Source organism: Sesamum indicum, linkage group LG9 (assembly GCF_000512975.1).
Source record: "Sesamum indicum cultivar Zhongzhi No. 13 linkage group LG9, S_indicum_v1.0, whole genome shotgun sequence".
Classification (NCBI taxonomy): Eukaryota; Viridiplantae; Streptophyta; class Magnoliopsida; order Lamiales; family Pedaliaceae; genus Sesamum; species Sesamum indicum.
Genome location: NC_026153.1, coordinates 1,954,553 through 1,972,608, shown reverse-complemented (window position 1 = coordinate 1,972,608; position 18,056 = coordinate 1,954,553). Strand labels below are relative to the sequence as shown.

The window sequence follows — 18,056 nt, the reverse complement described above, 5'->3', positions numbered from 1 at the left end:
CTACACGACACATTGGTTCATTAGTTATCTGTCCCCCCCGAACTTGAGTAAGTGATGGGCAAAGCTCTTAATTTTCAGATGGGATTTTGATTTCTGTTCCGTACGTCTGGAATTGGGTTGTGATGTTGGTTTTCTTTTTTTGGACTAAATTATATGTACTTGTGTTGAGGTTTTGGATTGATCTGGTTGGCTTTAAGGTTTTGTTTCTGTGGGTATTACTCTGATAAATTGGTCTGAATTATGTCTACAAGTGGCAAAGAATAGAGAGGTGACGGAGTTTGCTTTTAGTTCTTGAATGGTATCGTCTTAGCAGGCTTGTTATGTGATCTATGAGAGTAAAGGTCATTGTGTTGCTAGATTGTGTGGATGTCAAAATTGTCTAATTTCTCCAGGTCACTGGCAGCAGAAATGATTGATTGAGTCTAATGGAACTATTTGCTAACTGGCTCTGTCCGATTATGGTAAATGTAATCCATTTGAATTTAGAGGAAGTGGAACTTTTGGGAAAACTTGTCATTGTTTGTGAGTTGATCCAGGTTTAAAGGGGCGGCAGAGGCTTGTATGAGAGAATGCACTCAATCTCATGGTTGTTGTTTGGAAGATGTTGCCAGTGCTCTAAATAGAAAGTCATCGAAACTTATGTAAACTAATGAACCTTTAAGGAATGCTGTAAGAATTGTTTGTTGCTGTCTCTTTCCTCGAGGATCATATTGGGTTGACTTTCATGGTTTCATGTCCAGGTCCTTTATTGACTACCTTATCACAATTATGTTCTCTTTCATGCTTTGGTTGTAAAGCCTGCATTGACTTTATTTGATGACTAACACAAATACCGCATGCTAATCGTCAAGTTATTGGTTGGTAGGGTGCCTCTTCATTGCGTATAAATTTCCATTTACTACAGGTCGTTTATTTATTTTACGTTTCCGTGATATATTAAAGGTTGCAGATCTTGATTCTCTGCTTCCATTAATCTTCTTGTTGTTTTTGGAGCCAGGAATACTCTGATTGAGAGATTGTATATTCAACATGATGACATACGAGCAAGATCCTGATGTTGTTCGTTGGGGGCTTCAGCTTTTTGACGGTGATCCTTATTCTAATTGTGGGTATTGTGGTTCGATCGGACAACATAATACAGACTGCTATCCTGGCTATTCCTTAAAAGGCTATCAGTACGATGCAGACTGCAGTTACCCAGGAAGCCATGGCCTCAATGTAAACTGTCTTCAAGAAGAACTATCACAACTTTCAGTAGCTGAACCAATCAAGTCTTTCCAAGAAGGGGCGGAACACCTACAACCTTCATTTGTTTCTCAGGATTGGTTTCCACACTCATTGGCAAACTACAGTTATGTTATTGATGGTAGGCCAACTTTCAAACAGACAAGTTTTCTTCTCCAATTTCTCTGTGTCTTTCTTTTTGTGGATTCTAAAAAATTTCCTTACAACTTGTAGGAAATGATAGTCTCCATGAAGAAGAAACCGAGTTGGGACTTTCGGCTTCATGTTCTAGCCCAGGAGATGAGTCGTATTCTGGGGAGGACTGGTCATATTCGCTAGAACTGATGGATGAGCATGCTTTGGATGGGGAAGTGGGCAAAAGGTTGAACCAGATGGTTCCTATCCCTGTAAGTGTAGCTCCATTAAGTATTTGTTCATGTAGCATAAGTATGATGCAAGGATGCGGATTCAATGAGGCGAAGATAACCTAAATTGATACAGGATATGATAATTCTTAACAGTTTTACAGTACTTCCAATATATACATACATATATTATATATATGTATATACATGCATGTATGTGTATATTTTGTATAGATTTATAAAGAGAAGACATTCATGGCTTTGATGAAGTCTAACATCAACTAATGTGAAATGTGGACAACAGTGTTGAGTGGAAAGGTTCAGTTATGGAAAATAGATGTTCTATTTGTATTTACTTATTTTAGAACATTTTGATTATTTTATTCCCTCTGTTGCAACTCCTAAACTTTGAAAACATGATAAAACCCAAGTAGTGTTTGACACTTGTCAGATATAATATGAGCCATGTCCTATGCCTGTATGCCGTGCTGGTGCCCCTAGCCATATCGGAAACTTTCCTTTCTGCTTTAGTTTTTGGACACACCCAAATGTCTTTGCATACATCTCAGTGCCGTGTCCATGTTTAACACTCCGAGTGTCGTGCATGATAGAGTAGAAACACAAGGGGAACAATATGATATCCCGATTCTCCCCACAACTTTTCCTTTATTATCTTTAAGCCCCTCTAGGTGTTCTGGTTCCAAATTTATGCTTGGCTCCATGGGTTGTTTGTATATGGGATTAGAAATGATTCCGGTTCAGCTGTAAAACGAAGTATATAACACATGTGTTTTTTATATCTGTCATTTATTATTTCATAGACAGCAAAGAATCTACTTTTTTCAGTCAGGTCCACTTGAGTTGTAGTTGGATACATTTAAACATACTCCACTTGCTCGATTGCAAAAAATAAGAGAGAAATTGATGTTTCTGTTCAACCGGTGCCTCATTTATGCAGCATATTCCAAAAATTAATGGTGAAATACCCTCAGTAGATGAAGCAACTTTAGACCATCAAAGGCTTCTGGACAGGTATTAAAGACTTGTCCCAATTTGCATACTTTCTCTACTATACTTTGTTAAGTAAAGAACTTTACATGATGTTCAAACATAGAAGACTGTTGAACAATTTGCCCAATTTGGACACATACTTCACACCACCAAATAGGGAAGCATAGTGAATGTTCTCAAATTATATCCTTGTTTTCTAAACATAGAGAGAGAACAATAGAGACAAGTGTGTGTTTTTGGTGTAAGATAAATGAAGGTAAGGTAGACACACTTAACTATGTGTTTTGTAACGATATAGACGAGCATTTGAGATGGTATTTGCCGTTTTTCAGATAGCGAAAAATTGAAAAACTAACAGAACCGTAGTTTTTAGGCAGGTGATGGCTTTTCAGATGCTAATCTTTATCCGAGTTTTCTGAAAACGAAAGAGGGGGCCTAGTTAAAAACAACACATAATTTATCAAACTATTGACATATTGCACCTCACATAAACTTCAGATATTCCTTTTAGTTTTGGTGGGAGATAGGGAAGATCGCTCTTGACCAAGGAATGACTTTCCTTGAGAGCATCCTTGGGGCTGATGATGTCTTTGCAGCATCTAGTTTATTAACTGGGTGATTGCATCAGAATCAAGAATAATATACTTTCTCATATTACTTAAGTGCAATTCTAATCATACATTGTGCATAAATCTTATGCTGTCTATCGCAAATGTCACTCAGGTAATGTTATCTTCTGTAGATTACAGGTGTACGAGCTGGTAGAATTCAAGGTTCAAGGCGATGGTAACTGCCAGGTCAGTCCTTTCTATTTAGATTGAAGAGCTTGGGCATCAATATTCAAATTTCAAATAACAATCGGCCACTAGACATGAATAACTAGGATTTAGTTTTTCCAGTTTCGAGCTCTTTCGGACCAATTTTATCGCACTCCTGAGCACCACAAATTTGTCCGACAACAAGTTGTAAATCAGGTTAATACTTTTCTTGCATGTATGTCTCCCTGCTCTTCTGAAACTGTTATATAGCTTGATGTTGTCTGAAATAATCTCTCTTCTGCCGCAACAATTTGAATTTCCAGCTTAGGTCTTGCCCAGAGATATACGAGGGATATGTACCCATGGCTTATGAACACTATCTGTCAAAGATGTCCAAGTATGTCTCTGCACTATCATTATTTTGATGTTTCATTTCTGTCCCTATTTGACTGACTTCTTACATTATGGGATGGACAATTCTAGGAGTGGAGAGTGGGGAGATCATGTCACTTTGCAAGCGGCTGCTGATTCCGTACGTTGTTCTTGCATCTTCTGACTTATTATTATCAAAGGGTCTTCCTTCTTAACTGAATTATTGCTGTGTGGTTATTTCAACCCAGCAATTAATGCTGACTGATGCTCGATGTTGACTTTCTGCAGTATGGTATAAAAATATTTGTGATAACGTCATTTAAGGATACTTGTTACATTGAGATTCTACCGAGTGTTCAAAAGTCCGAACGAGGTACATTCTTGCTCTATCCTCAGTATGTCGTATTTGTTTAGCAGATCTGCAATATGCCATTGCTTATTTCTTTCCATTTTTCTCAGCCAACAATTGTTTGGATACCATAATGACTTTTACATCTTGTCTTTTTTCATTGCTCAATGCAAAAACTTCTCACAATAGTTGTCTGTGTGACTTACATGGGAAATTATATTATTCTGCTCTGACAATTCCCGCCTACCTGTTTGTTCTGCAGTTATTTTCTTGAGCTTCTGGGCAGAGGTTCATTACAACTCAATATATCCGGAAGGAGGTATTATCAACTTCCTAGTCCCTGAATAATATGTTCCGTTCAAACACAATTTGGATTACTTTCTTTCTCCTGAAGCCAAAGTCAGAATTAAGATTTTTCCAAGACAAACACATGTTAGATGCAAAAAGATGCCATATAATTGGAGATTGAGCATATTTTCTTATGTTATCTTCAAGACTTAGTATTTTTGCGTACTAATCAAACAACTTCTTATGCAAAGACGAATCTGAAGTTTCCATACTTATTTATCTCAGACATGGAACTAAAACAGTGCATCTGTACTTTGTATTACATTATTTTCCAGATTGTCCCACATTTCGGACAAAGAAGAAGAAGAGGTGGCAGGCTGCCCAACACGAGCATGTCGAATTACCAGATGATTACAGTTGATGAAAATGGTAATCAGGCACCTCATTCTCATTGGACTCTGCTAACTATTTTAATTGTTGCCTATTTCTGAATCTGTTCATGGACAGGCCACAAACATGGATGCCATCAGACAACATGCATCTCTGATACCAATCATTTGCTCCTGCCGATGCAACTATATCTGATTCTTTCCGAACAAAATAAATCCTGAAACATGAAATTTTAATTTCTTGTGCTTATTCAACCCTGCAATATTTCTGCTTTGTATGTTTATTTGGAACTATTGTCTGGATCCGTGAAACTGACTCTTACATTGCCTGGATCCATGAAAAGCTCTGTAGTGTTTTCTTGCGATTGTCTTAACGGCCGTCTAGGATAACTTGGTGCTGGAACTGGCTTAGTGTTTGCACTGACAGAGATGGAAAATTCCTCTTAACAGATCAGACAGATATGAGGAGGACGTTAATAGCTCAATATAATTCCGACAGAGAATGAGATTGTCCCTTCCCCTTTTTAAGTACCACTGGTTGGCTTTATCATGTAAGAGAGAGATGGCAATGGATTTGAAGTCGATTACTTCTCCACTGTATGAATTCTTATTGATTCGGTATTCTGCCTTCTATTGTTGGAGGCCTGCAACAACCAATGTCGTTTTTATCGTTCCAAATCTGTCTCTTTATTTTGATCGACGCCTACGGTTTCCTTTTTTATTTGGCTAACGTTTACTTTTGAGGGCTATCATCCAATGCTATGACGGATTTAATAATAATAAATTATTTGAATTTGATTGTATAATGCTATTTCACAAGAAGTTTTAAGTTTGAATTATATTTTGTGATGTATGGATCTGTCCAAATATAGTTTAAGAATGTTAACAAATTTGTATCAAATACGATGATATTTTGTAACAGTTGATGTTTGTATGTTTTTATAAGATTGGGAAAATAAATAAAAACAATCTCGAAATTGAAATTAAGAGAAAAGGAAGTATGTATTACTGTTACAATTTATTATTATTATTAATTTTTCCAAAAGAAGAAGCTCATTATTTTATTTATTTTATCTCTTTGTTAAAAATAAAATAGGCGCACACAAATGGGTTCAGGACAAAAATCTCCAAGCCAAAGCAATGCCCGAGTGCCGAGTGGGCAGAGCAGCAAAATCTCAACGGTTCTCGAACCAAAGAAGAATCTTCTGGAAGACCCTCACTCACTATAAGCCCTAGTCTCTACTTCTTTGGCCTTAGCACATTTTTTCCTCCTGCTTCTTGCCTTATCCACATCCTCCGCAAAAACCCACCAATACCCATCTTCCAGTCTCCCGCAAGATGGCTTCAGCTAGTGCTATCTCCACTGCCTCCATCCTCCCTTCACCTTCTAAACAAGTACTACCTCTACTCTCTCTGTTTTTAGCATTTTCTTGATTTTATTTTTCCTTGTTTTTTGCTGTTCTTGTTTGTTTATGTAATTTAAATTTGCGGGTTTTTGTTTTAGGGAGGATTAAAGAATAGGAGAGTGAGCCAATTGCAGCAGGGGCAGAAGTTTGGTCGGAAGCAAGCCAAGAATCGGTTTGTGGTGAGGGCCAATGCTAAGGAAATTGCATTTGACCAGAAGTCCAGGGCTGCAATGCAGTCCGGTATTGATAAGCTTGCTGATGCTGTCGGTCTTACTCTTGGTCCCAGGGGTAAAATTCTTGGATAACTGCTCAATATGTGTATCTGCTTGTTAGTTTTGTTGAGATTTTAGCTAAATTTGCCTGAATTGTTTGATGAGGAATGCTAGTACCTGTTTATTTATCTCTCAGACAGTGCATAGGACGTCTTTGGTAATTATATCATTGATTAAATCGTATTAATATCCATAATTATCTTGATAGTTTTAGCGCTGAAGGCAGAACTCAGTGTCCAAAGTACTAGATGTTTTGCTGGTGTTTCCAGGAGATGGTGGTTATTAGTCCTTTCTGTTGCAGTTGTTTATTGTTGTGGGAGCTTAAATCTTTGTAGAGATATCACTCCTGTTGTAACCTTGTTTTGCGGATTCAGTGGCATTTTACGTACTTTTTCATGTTGCTAGAAAAAGTTAAAACCTAATTTAGGTGATACGAACTAGGTTGAAAGTTAACCTTGTCGATTTAGTGTGGTAGGCTTTATTCCAGCCAATCATTCACCTTCTTGGTACTAACTGGTTTTGTTCTAGCTCTTTCTCGTTGGTTAGTGCAAAATGAACTTCTGTCATTAGTATGGCTTGAATTATATGAATGTGCAACACATTTATGGCCCTTGATTATGAATACGGAAACACATTTATAGTCGTCGTTTAACCTTGTAAATGTGATGTAGGGCCTTTTGCTTAGAGGATGTATACATTATTTGGTGAACACTGCTTCATATTTCTGATGGATATGACCACTTTAGAACATGTCCATGTTTATTGGATTCGTGTAGATTCTTCATGCACTTATTGTAGTTGTGTGTACAATTGTGCAGGAAGGAATGTTGTCTTGGATGAATTTGGGTCCCCGAAGGTGGTAAATGATGGGGTAACGATTGCACGAGCCATAGAGTTGCCTAACGCTATGGAAAATGCTGGTGCTGCTTTGATTAGGGAGGTTGGTTCTTAACCCACCTTTTCTATTACTTGAGATGTGACTAACTGTTACTTTTTTGTGTGTTAACTACCACATCATTGTTTGTCTTGTTCTACTAAACTTTGAATTGTGTGTGAAGGTTGCTAGCAAGACAAACGATTCTGCAGGTGATGGGACTACTACGGCATCTGTTCTTGCCCGTGAAATCATCAAACTTGGCCTTCTGAGCGTTACCTCTGGTGCCAATCCAGTTTCATTGAAGAAGGGCATTGATAAAACTGTGCAGGGTTTGATTAATGAGCTTGAGAACAAAGCCAGGCCCATTAAGGGTCGAGAAGATATCAAAGGTATGTGAACATTTAGTGCCAGTTCTAACGTTTTAGCCTCTCGTGTTTCATGAACGTTAATTGGCAGGCACAATTAGCTAGTAGTAATATGTTACAGTGACAATCTAAAATGCAGCTATTGCATCGATCTCTGCGGGAAATGATGAGAGTATTGGTACAATGATTGCTGATGCCATAGACAAGGTTGGACCAGATGGTGTCTTATCCATTGAGTCATCATCTTCCTTTGAGACCACTGTCGATGTAGAAGAAGGAATGGAGGTCTGTAACACCATGAAGGCTTCTGTTCCCTTCTTGTTTTTTCTACTTATGGATGTCTTTCATATGGTTCTGAAATTCATCTGTCTCTTACCATCTAGATATAAGTTGTTTGCCTTGGCTAATGTTTGTCATCCTTGGCTTACAGATTGATAGAGGATACATATCCCCACAGTTTGTTACCAATCCTGAGAAGCTCCTTGTTGAATTCGAGAATGCTAGAGTACTGGTTACAGACCAGAAGATTTCTGCGATAAAGGACATCATTCCCTTGCTAGAGAAGACCACACAGTTACGAGCACCTTTACTTATTATTGCAGAAGATGTTACTGGGGAGGCTTTGGCTACTCTTGTTGTAAACAAGCTCCGAGGAATTTTGAATGTGGCCGCCATCAAAGCACCTGGTTTTGGAGAAAGAAGAAAAGCCCTTCTTCAAGATATTGCCATTGTGACAGGTAAAATGAGATCTTCCTGAAGACTTCCATGTGATGTTTCTGTCTGATTGTAGAGCTTGCATATTCATCATGCCATATCAGTTGAACACCTGAACAAATGATAGTGCTCAGCTAGAATGTTAGTGAAACAAAGTTGGTTTATGCTAGGTGAATGGGAGCATCATTACTCCTTTTTCTCAAGTGCCCTAGTAAATTTATCATCTCCAGGTTTTGATCAAACATATGGGTGTGAACTGGTGTGCAGAATTTTCATCTTATATACTGCCATATTTCAGGGGCGGAATATCAAGCTACTGATTTGGGCTTGCTAGTGGAGAATACTGATATAGACCAGTTGGGTTCGGCAAGAAAGATTACAATCAACAAAGAATCCACAACCATCATCGCTGATGCTGCATCAAAGGATGAGCTGCAGGCTAGGATCGCTCAACTTAAAAAGGAGTTGTCTGAGACTGATTCAGTTTATGACTCTGAGAAACTTGCTGAAAGAATCGCAAAACTCTCTGGTGGGGTTGCTGTAATCAAAGTTGGTGCTGCAACAGAAACTGAACTTGAGGACCGCAAACTTCGCATTGAGGATGCTAAGAATGCAACTTTTGCTGCCATTGAGGAAGGTATTGTGCCAGGTGGTGGTGCTGCACTAGTCCATCTCTCAACTCATGTTCCTGCCATCAAGGACAAGCTCGAAGACGCAGATGAGCGACTAGGTGCTGATATTATCCAAAAGGTAAATGGTGTTCTTCTATCATGATATGGGACAATTAGCTAATAAGCCTAATAGCTTGCGTTCTTGATACATCAACACACACACATACACACACACTCCACGCTAACTAGCGATACATGCTACATACATACATATGTGTCCTACATATCCGTTACATGCTGTTAGTTTGTTATTTAATTTGAATGCTTTTGATGACACTGTTTACTTGATATATATCCAAGGATCTTGTGTTCCAGCATTGGTTGAAAATTTATGTAGGCTTGGCCTCCTACTGCAGTGTATATGTGAGTGTTTGTATGTTTCTTGTAGGCCAGTGATGAGCTTTGGAGGTATTAGGCCTGCGAGAGGATCAATGGTTTTGAGATAGATTTACTTCAAATTGGCAATTTGTTACGTCCACCTTAATGGAAAATAGGAAAGAGTTTGAGACATTATTAGCTAGGCCGAACAGAGTTACTCTCTCCAGTTTCCCAATTTGTCAAGTGAATAGTATCACTTATTCTCTTTTTGATCTTTGCGTAATTTGATGCTGAACTACAATACCATGTTTGCAGGCGCTAATAGCACCCGCATCTTTGATTGCTCAAAATGCTGGGGTTGAAGGTGAGGTGGTCGTCGACAAAGTGAAGGCTGGTGAATGGGAGTTTGGTTATAATGCAATGACTGATGCATACGAGAATTTGGTAGAAGCTGGAGTTATCGACCCAGCCAAGGTGACAAGATGTGCCTTGCAAAATGCAGCTTCCGTCGCCGGTATGGTGCTCACCACCCAAGCCATTGTGGTGGAGAAACCCAAGCCAAAAACACCTGCAGCAGCAGCAGCAGCTGGAGCTCAACAAGGCAGTGACGGCTATTACTCTGTGTGATCAAACGATTATGTAGTTTTTGTGTAGGGGGTCCCCCCAAGCCATTGTGGTGGAGAAACCCAAGCCAAAAACACCTGCAGCAGCAGCAGCAGCTGGAGCTCAACAAGGCAGTGACGGCTATTACTCTGTGTGATCAAACGATTATGTAGTTTTTGTGTAGGATACGTCTGAGTACCGGGTTAGGTCTACGTGAGAGATCTCGTGTTATCGATTAGAGGGATAGATCCTGCCATTGTGATGGGTTTTGAGGATTTGAGGTGAAAGTGTAAACAGTTTTGTCATTTGATGGATTCAAGTGTAACTGGTACTCGTCCAAAATTCGATCCTTGAAGCATTAGACAATAAATCTTGAGAGCCCTTCAACGTGCTTGCAGTAGATTCACTAACTTTGAAGGACTCGGATCAGGTTACTTGGGAAGACAACCTGAACACTAATTGTGAGCCGTGAGGGGACTGACTTGACAATAATCTGATAGTTTTAGACTGATATTGCAAAATTTTTCTCTGAATTTTTGGATGTTGGCGGGAGGTTAATTATTCTTTCGTTGGACGAGAGGGCAATAAACCAACACATTTGTTGGCAGGGTTAGCTGGTAATCCACTTTGACTTTGTGAGGTGTTACCAAATTATGTTACGGCAGCCATACAAAGTTGATTCCCATCAAGTACTATTAGTTATAATTAGGAGAAATAATTAATCATATAATAAATATATTATACAATAATTATAGATTGAGTATAATGATATTTATGGATTACACCGATATTTGTTGAGGTTAGTGTTACTACACGCAGACTCTCTGTGACTTGAGAAATTATATTCGGTATATCTATGATATTTGTTTTTGTTTTAATAAATAGATTAATTCATTAGTTAAAATTTATTGAATTTGTTAATATTAGCCAAAAAAATAGAATGAAAAATTCATATTTACCCCCGCCCCTACCTGAATTAACTTAATAGTGATTTATTGCAGGTCAATAATTTTTTTTCTAACCAAACTACTTTTGTAAGGATGTATATATTTCTCCTCACATTCATTAACGTGGGAACATATGTACAAGGATAATTTGGTTAGAAAAATATTTGTTTGATCTGTAATAAGTTAGTAATAATTCAATTGGAGCTAAATATGATTTTTTATTTAATTTTTTGTTAATATAGTAAGTTCGAAAAACTTCGACTAATCGAGAAATTTATTTGTTAGACGAAAATAAACATTACGGATAGTAATTATAATTTTTTAAACCAGTAGAAAAAGTCTACAATATCCTTATACCAAATTTTAAGGGAGATCAATATAATTACCCGTAATATTTATTATATAAATAGTTGAATGTAAACAAATTTCAGAATTTCTATATGAATATCCTGACTAGTTCCAAACACGTTTTTATCTATATATATATCCTGTGGCCTTTTGTGCAAATCATAATTGCTATCCAACCCCAAGGAATCATCTGCAGTCATCATGACCTGTTGCTTCATCATATCCTCAAAAACCTCGAAGACCAAACAGCGGGGAATCATGATTCCGACACCAACATAAAACACCACTAATTTAGTGAAACTCGCACAAAAAGCAATAGAAATTAAAAGCACGCTTTTAAGGCCCATAACTAACAAGATTGGTGGTGTGGCTGCAAACCTTTTAAGGAAATAAAAAACCTAACTACGTACGATCAAATTAAAAGCCTCCACCCACCATTTGATTGTCCGTCCAACGAGTAATGGATGTGGAGCACAGCTGCAATGTGGGCACAACAAATGATATCGGACATGTCCAAATAGGTTAGCCGTAACACGACTTACAATCATTCTGAAGCTATCAAGATCAAATTTCATTTGATTAGATATGTCTGAATAAATTACGTAACACGATTAACAAAGATTTTTGGTATAAAATTCCACTTGATCATTTACGTATGGATAGATCATTATACGCAGCAAGATTAACAACCAATGATTTTTTACTCTTTTGAGAAAAAAAAATTAAATTAAAATAAACACGACTAACAATGAAATTTGAGTCTATCAAGATTAAATCCCACTTGATCGGATACATCCAAATAGGTATAGACGTAACACGACCGAAACAGTAGTTTTCGTCCGTTGAGATTTCTATATTTGTACAATCAAAGATGAGGTCCAACAAAAGTGTTTGAAAATAATATAGTTTTCTAAAGCATTGAATATATAGAATTATAAATCGGGCCAAAATTCTTTCTTGGTCTCGTTAGAAAAGATTATTTTTATTTTTTGTACCACAATCGTTGCAAGTGTCGCTTTTAGTACCATAAAACACAAAAATACGCCTTTTTTGTCCCAAGTTAACAGAAAAGACCATGTGGCTCGCACGTGGCTATTAATGACTGTCAACTCTTATTGGTTCATGTGACTTTGACTGATTTTAACTTCAAAAGTCCTGTTTTATGGTATCAAAAAATTAAAAAAAAGAAGTATATTTTTTTTTAACATTAAAAGAAAAAAAAAATTGACCAATGAAGTATATTTTTTTGTACCATTAAAAGAAAAAAAAAATTGACCAACTTTTGCCACAAACTATAAGAATATTTTTTATTTTTTATAAAAAAAATATTAGAAAATTTTTATTTTAATATATATAATAAATAATTCTAAAATTATAATTATTTTTATTTCAGATAATTTCTAGGATCTATTTTACTATTTTTGAAATTAAATTATTATTTAAGTAAGAGTATATTAGTATTTGAGCATAAACTATAAAAAGTAAAATTTATTTTTTGGGTAAATGTATAGATAATTTTTTATTTAATAATAAATTAATTTTTAAATTAAATTATTTACATCCGAGATAAAATGTGGCAACTATTATTTTTTTTAAATTGAATCTTTATTATAAATTATTTGAAAATATTTTAATAAACTTTGACTTAAAAAATAAAGAAATTTTATTTTAATATAAATAATAAATTAGTTTATAACTTATAAGTATATTTTTTAATTTTAGATCAATTCTAGCATATTTTAATTATTTTTTATTCTAAAAATATTTTAATAAACTTTGACAAAAAAAAATAAGAAATAAATCTTAATTTTATTTCTCTTGAATGAAAATAATTATAATTTAAAATTTAATTTACTATTTAATAAAAATTATCTAATACTTTAATTAAAAAATAATTTTTACTTTTATAGTTTGTGCTCAAATATTAATATACTCTTAGACCAAATAATAATTTAATTTTAAAAATATTAAAATAGATCCTAGAAATTATTTAAAATGAAAATAATTATAATTGTAGAACTATTTATTATATATATTTAAATAAAAAATTTCTAATATTTTTATTTTTGTAAAACAAAAAAAATCTTATAGTTTGTGGCCAAAATTAATCAAAATATTTTTTTTCTTTTAATGGTACCGAGAAAACACATTTTCTTTTTTGTACCATTAAAAAGGCCTTTGATGTCAAAATCAGTCAAAGTCATGTGAGCTAATAAGAGTTAACGTCGTTAACGGCCACGTGGGAGACACATGGCCTATATCATTAACTTGGGATCAAAATGAAGTGTTTTTGTATTTTATGGTTACAAAAGCAACACTCACTATAATTGTGATATCAAAAACAAAAACGACATTTTTCAACAAAACCAAAAAAAAAAAAAAACAAAAAATTACCCTGTAAACCGTTAGATCCATAAAAATAATAACAAATCCAATGAGTGGCATCGAATTTCCCATGCATCACCACTTTTTCTTCTCTATTTAAAATTGATCTCATTTGTACCATAAGATCTCTTGACAATGACAAAAAATGGTCCAAGATTTGCATTAAAGCATCCTCCTTTGGTCTTGGACCACACCTCTTCAAATTCAAGGACCTGCATACATAAACGTCTTTCACTTTATTGCTACTCCGGAAAAATTATTAACGTTGTTGGGTATTTTATAAGTGCCGGAAGAGGAGCATTTTTAGTATCTTTGTGAGACTTGTACCACGTGGGATCGTCTTGATCAAGATTCCTAAAACCTATACAATTTAGTCGTTCATGTTTGATAAGAATTTTCTATTACACCTTCGTGTTATACTGTATTGATATACTAATATGTAATTAATGAGTCAGCAAAATGCGATGAAAGATCTTTTACCATTAACGTTGTCAATGATCAAGGTGACATTCATATTGAAATTAATAGATCACATGCATGTCTAATTACAACTTGCCATTATGGAATCGTATGCTGAAATTAGTGTGAAAGACCTGACCTCTAGAATTAAAAACTGATACTACTATTAAAATAGTATTACACCAATATTTGTACAAAATATGACATTTGGACATGATTAATTGATATGATCAAGAGACAAAAAAATTATGATGGATAGTAATTAATCATAACTACACCGTAATTATTGGTTATTATTTTAGCATGTATGGCCAAAATATTAATTATAATTAAAAATCATAAAAAAAATACTCTGGCTATATATTACGTCAATCTATTTGACCGCGATCTATAATATTCAACACAAATTTTAAAACTGTATTTTTAAATATTACAAATGTAGGAAAAAAGTCTTTTGTAGCTCCAAAATGATATATAGTCCAATATCTGTGAACAACTTTGTACCATGTCTTACTTCAGCCATAAGTTAGTGGTCTGTGGGGTTATGATCTGATGTGATGTACGAATGAAACGGAAACTTTTTCATATATATATATAAAAGAAAAAGGGTTAGACAGGGAAATGCCTGCATCATATATATATACACATTACATTCTACGTACAATATATATTACAGGACAATTAGTATGTGTGTCTCTTGATCCTGCTATTATTAATTAATAAACTATGACTCAGTACGAGGATTATACAATGCTGGCATAATTACATGATGAACATAATTAAATAATTCGAATGAGCATTAATTTGATTAATCCTGGATTTTGATTAGTTCCATACTTCATCTTGTATTCGATGTATATTGGATTCTAAGCACGTATATTATTAGGTGACAAAAAACAGTTTTATAGAGAGAGAGCTCGACTTTTTGACGGGATCGATTACAACCTCATCAAGAGCGAAGGCAAGATTGATCAACTTGGGTGAACAAGAAATGTCCGAATCCGAGTAACTCATTGCCTGTAAATATCACATGTTCCGACTTCGATGAGGATGCAAAACTCACCACTTTATACGCACTAATCATGACTAACGTCTACAATCCTTAATTTAGTGGAGAGTACTGAACTTACTAATATGTCGGTGGAGCTGCAAGAATTAGTTGAGCAATGTCCTGACCAGTATTTTTGATTTGATCATGCTCGTTAGATTCCATCAAGTGCATCGGGTCTGCAGTATTTCCCCGATCATATATAGAAACAAATCGAAGAAATGAAATTCAAGAATATCACATGAAATTGTGATGGCAAATCGATATCCACAACAAAGCATCACTCCAAATGTTTCTTTCGAACAACAAATAACTGATTAAACTGATGATATATGCAAATTAACTATGCAATGACACTACTCATATATATATATATATATATATTAATTATGTTAACTGACTAATTTGTACGTATAATAGGGTTCTTTGCATCTCGTACAGTTTCATTTGTAGTGTTATTTCTGAACAAATGAAAAAGAAGATACTCTGATTTCATCTTAGGACAAGGATTTCCTATGTTGCTTAATGGCCTGACCTAATTAGGTTTATGTATGCTTAATAAAAAGATAGGACAAGGAAAACTCTTCCTTAAATCAAGTTTATTAATTAACCTCAATCATAATACAAGTGTTATTAAACTTCTCATATTATTTATTACTCTATCATCAAGTATAATACTCTTACTATGTAATTAGCTTAGATTTTAGTCGAACGAATTGGAGTTTTAGAATTTTGACAGTACTGAAAGAAGCCAGACAAGAACATGGATGGACTAAAAAATCACACCTTAATGAAATTTTTAACTGGAACTGGCGCAGTGAACCTTTCAGGGTGGATGGAAGACCCAGTACATGTCAATTGGCCAAGTTGGAAGATGTTGTTCTAAGATTAGGTCCACCAACACAAGAGATGGTCATTTATTGTTAAGAGGGAGGGCAAGAACACAGCCATGGCAGTCGTACGTTTCTGTCAACGTTTTCTACCATGATATAAATTAAAGAAATCTATATATTAGTTTTCAACAGAAATATTAACACAGAATAAAATTAACCACTTTGCAAGAATGTCCATAAAATAATCGAGCACCGTTTGAATCTCCTCCAGACAAGACAACCAAACATAAATAATATCAAATTTCCATGAGGTGTTTGATTACTTAATTAGATAATAATTAACCAATTTTTTCTTACCTTCTGTTCTTGACTTCTGTTCCCTTTTCTCATCAGTTTTGTCCAGAACGGGTCTTTCACACTTCCACTGCTCTCCAAGTTTAATTACGTTTCCTGAAAAGGAAAAATCAACAAGCTAGCACATGAATTTTGCAGTAAGAATCAGGCATTAATTAAGTGTTAAAGAGAATGTAAGAATAAAAGAGAATTATATATACCCCTGGAAGCTGGTAAATTAATTCTTGATATTATGTCCAAATTTCCGTGGAAATAAATCAGAAAAAAAAAATCCCTTTTCTTGTGCAGAGGATAGAATAATCGCAGATCTGTTAGTGTTTCATCTGCAGGGTGAAGTTCCGTCAGTAGTCACTCGTGTCGGTTTTCACAGTGCTGATAAGGGGGGGAAAAACCAAAAAGAGAAAAAAGGAAAATTTATTACACAGAGAGAGAGAGAGAGAGAGAGAGAGAGAGAGAGAGAGAGAGAGAGAGAGAGAATCGAAATGAAAGGAATTGGTAAAGTGTTGAGTTCCCAGAAAATACCAAGAAATCCGACCATTGATCATGTCGGAACCGAGGGTTTTTTGGGCTTGTTTGATCACCTGCGACCGTCCATCTGTACTGCTTCGGTAGTCGTTTATTGCCGATGCAGCATCATCAAGATTCTCACCATCTAAAGGCTCTGGTGTAGAGAGAGAGAGAGAGAGGAGGGATTCATGATATCATCACCTCGCCATAACCATATGCCTTCGTTTGTGAATCTTGATGATGCCACACCAGAAACCAACGACTTTATACATAGTTGTTTATCTATAGATCCATGCAAGAAATCCCCAAGATTTGCTAAGAAATCAATTAAAACCCAAAAACACTTTCATCGGATTTTCTTGAGAAAAAATATCCCAGAAAAGTGATGTAACTGTGTGTTGTGTGTGTGTGAAATAGAATTGAGAGTGGGGGGTGGGGTGGAGGTGTTTGAATTAAGACAAACACGAAACCACTGAAATTTATGTTCATCTAAAGAATATCAAAAACTACTAGGAAGAAAGGCCAATGTGCGTGGCTTATTACCAGTGGGTCAAAATAGTGAAGAAAATGACTTGATGATGGCGGTAGCAAACAAGAATCTAGCTCCTCGGGTCGGAACTCATTTTCAGACAACACAAGCGAAAACAAAAACCAACCCTATTCTTTTTCTTTTTTTTTTATTTTAATTTTTTTGCCCATTGCCACATTTCAATATTCCAAAAAAACAATAAAGAAAGCAGCAACCCGATACTGTTGAAACGATAATTATAAGCTTGAAAATTTATTCGGCCAGATTCCAGCATCAATTAACCTTATCTTTTGCTGGTGGATCGGCTGGTAAATTAAATCCACCATAAATAAATAAAAAATTTACATACAGAAAAGCTAGAGAGGATTAAAACAATTACTTGATATTCTGATATTGACTGCTGGAAATTAGCATCTCTGAAAGAGAAAGATATATATATATATATATATGTATATATATATGGACATGATGATGATGATCAAGAAGCAAATAATTCAGACTAATCAAAATACAAAGGAAGAACATCAAACCAGCGCAAAAATCAAAAGAAAAAGAAGAAAAGCAACATGAACACACACTAAGATCTGAAAGGCTAGGCTTCATTTACTCTATCTATGTGTGAGTGTGGGGAAGAAAGAAAAGGGGTAAGGTAGGTGGGTGTGGG

At 35.4% G+C, this 18,056-nt stretch overlaps 3 protein-coding genes across 6 annotated transcripts in view; 2 read left to right on the top strand and 1 right to left on the bottom strand.

Moving 5' to 3' along the window:
- LOC105170274 (OTU domain-containing protein DDB_G0284757) overlaps positions 1 to 5,559 on the top strand; it is a 5,991-nt gene extending 432 nt beyond the window's left edge. Inside the window, exons 1-12 of one of the 3 annotated variants that reach the window (XM_020696549.1) lie at positions 20 to 47; positions 998 to 1,366; positions 1,459 to 1,631; positions 2,548 to 2,621; positions 3,343 to 3,397; positions 3,500 to 3,574; positions 3,682 to 3,755; positions 3,842 to 3,890; positions 4,019 to 4,103; positions 4,342 to 4,398; positions 4,703 to 4,796; positions 4,875 to 5,559. In XM_020696549.1, the coding sequence (XP_020552208.1) occupies positions 1,030 to 1,366; positions 1,459 to 1,631; positions 2,548 to 2,621; positions 3,343 to 3,397; positions 3,500 to 3,574; positions 3,682 to 3,755; positions 3,842 to 3,890; positions 4,019 to 4,103; positions 4,342 to 4,398; positions 4,703 to 4,788 (1,065 nt within the window). In that variant the 5' untranslated portion in view covers positions 20 to 47; positions 998 to 1,029 and the 3' untranslated portion in view covers positions 4,789 to 4,796; positions 4,875 to 5,559. Of the gene's footprint in view, positions 1 to 19; positions 48 to 997; positions 1,367 to 1,458; positions 1,632 to 2,547; positions 2,622 to 3,342; positions 3,398 to 3,499; positions 3,575 to 3,681; positions 3,756 to 3,841; positions 3,891 to 4,018; positions 4,104 to 4,341; positions 4,399 to 4,702; positions 4,797 to 4,874 lie in introns of those variants that run through there. The other 2 variants (XM_011090956.2, XM_011090955.2) reach the window with 2 other exon arrangements.
- On the top strand, positions 5,970 to 10,369 carry LOC105170272 (ruBisCO large subunit-binding protein subunit alpha). Its single transcript, XM_011090954.2, has 9 exons — positions 5,970 to 6,151; positions 6,261 to 6,450; positions 7,253 to 7,374; positions 7,493 to 7,700; positions 7,816 to 7,961; positions 8,107 to 8,413; positions 8,689 to 9,140; positions 9,695 to 9,922; positions 10,056 to 10,369. The coding sequence occupies exons 1-9, from the start codon at positions 6,095 to 6,097 to the stop codon at positions 10,137 to 10,139; spliced, it is 1,794 nt and encodes a 597-aa protein (XP_011089256.1). The 5' UTR covers positions 5,970 to 6,094; the 3' UTR covers positions 10,140 to 10,369.
- Positions 14,402 to 18,056, bottom strand: LOC105170271. Of its 2 annotated transcripts, none has more exons than XM_011090951.2 (5): positions 16,879 to 18,056; positions 16,557 to 16,679; positions 16,360 to 16,452; positions 15,252 to 15,348; positions 14,402 to 15,138 (listed from the first exon to the last, which is right to left on the bottom strand). In XM_011090951.2, coding segments are annotated over exons 1-5 (330 nt in total). In that variant the 5' UTR covers positions 16,895 to 18,056; the 3' UTR covers positions 14,402 to 15,137. The 2 variants fall into 2 exon arrangements, 1 of the variants encoding a protein (XP_011089253.1); XR_848481.2 differs by having other exon boundaries at positions 14,405 to 15,138; positions 16,557 to 16,728.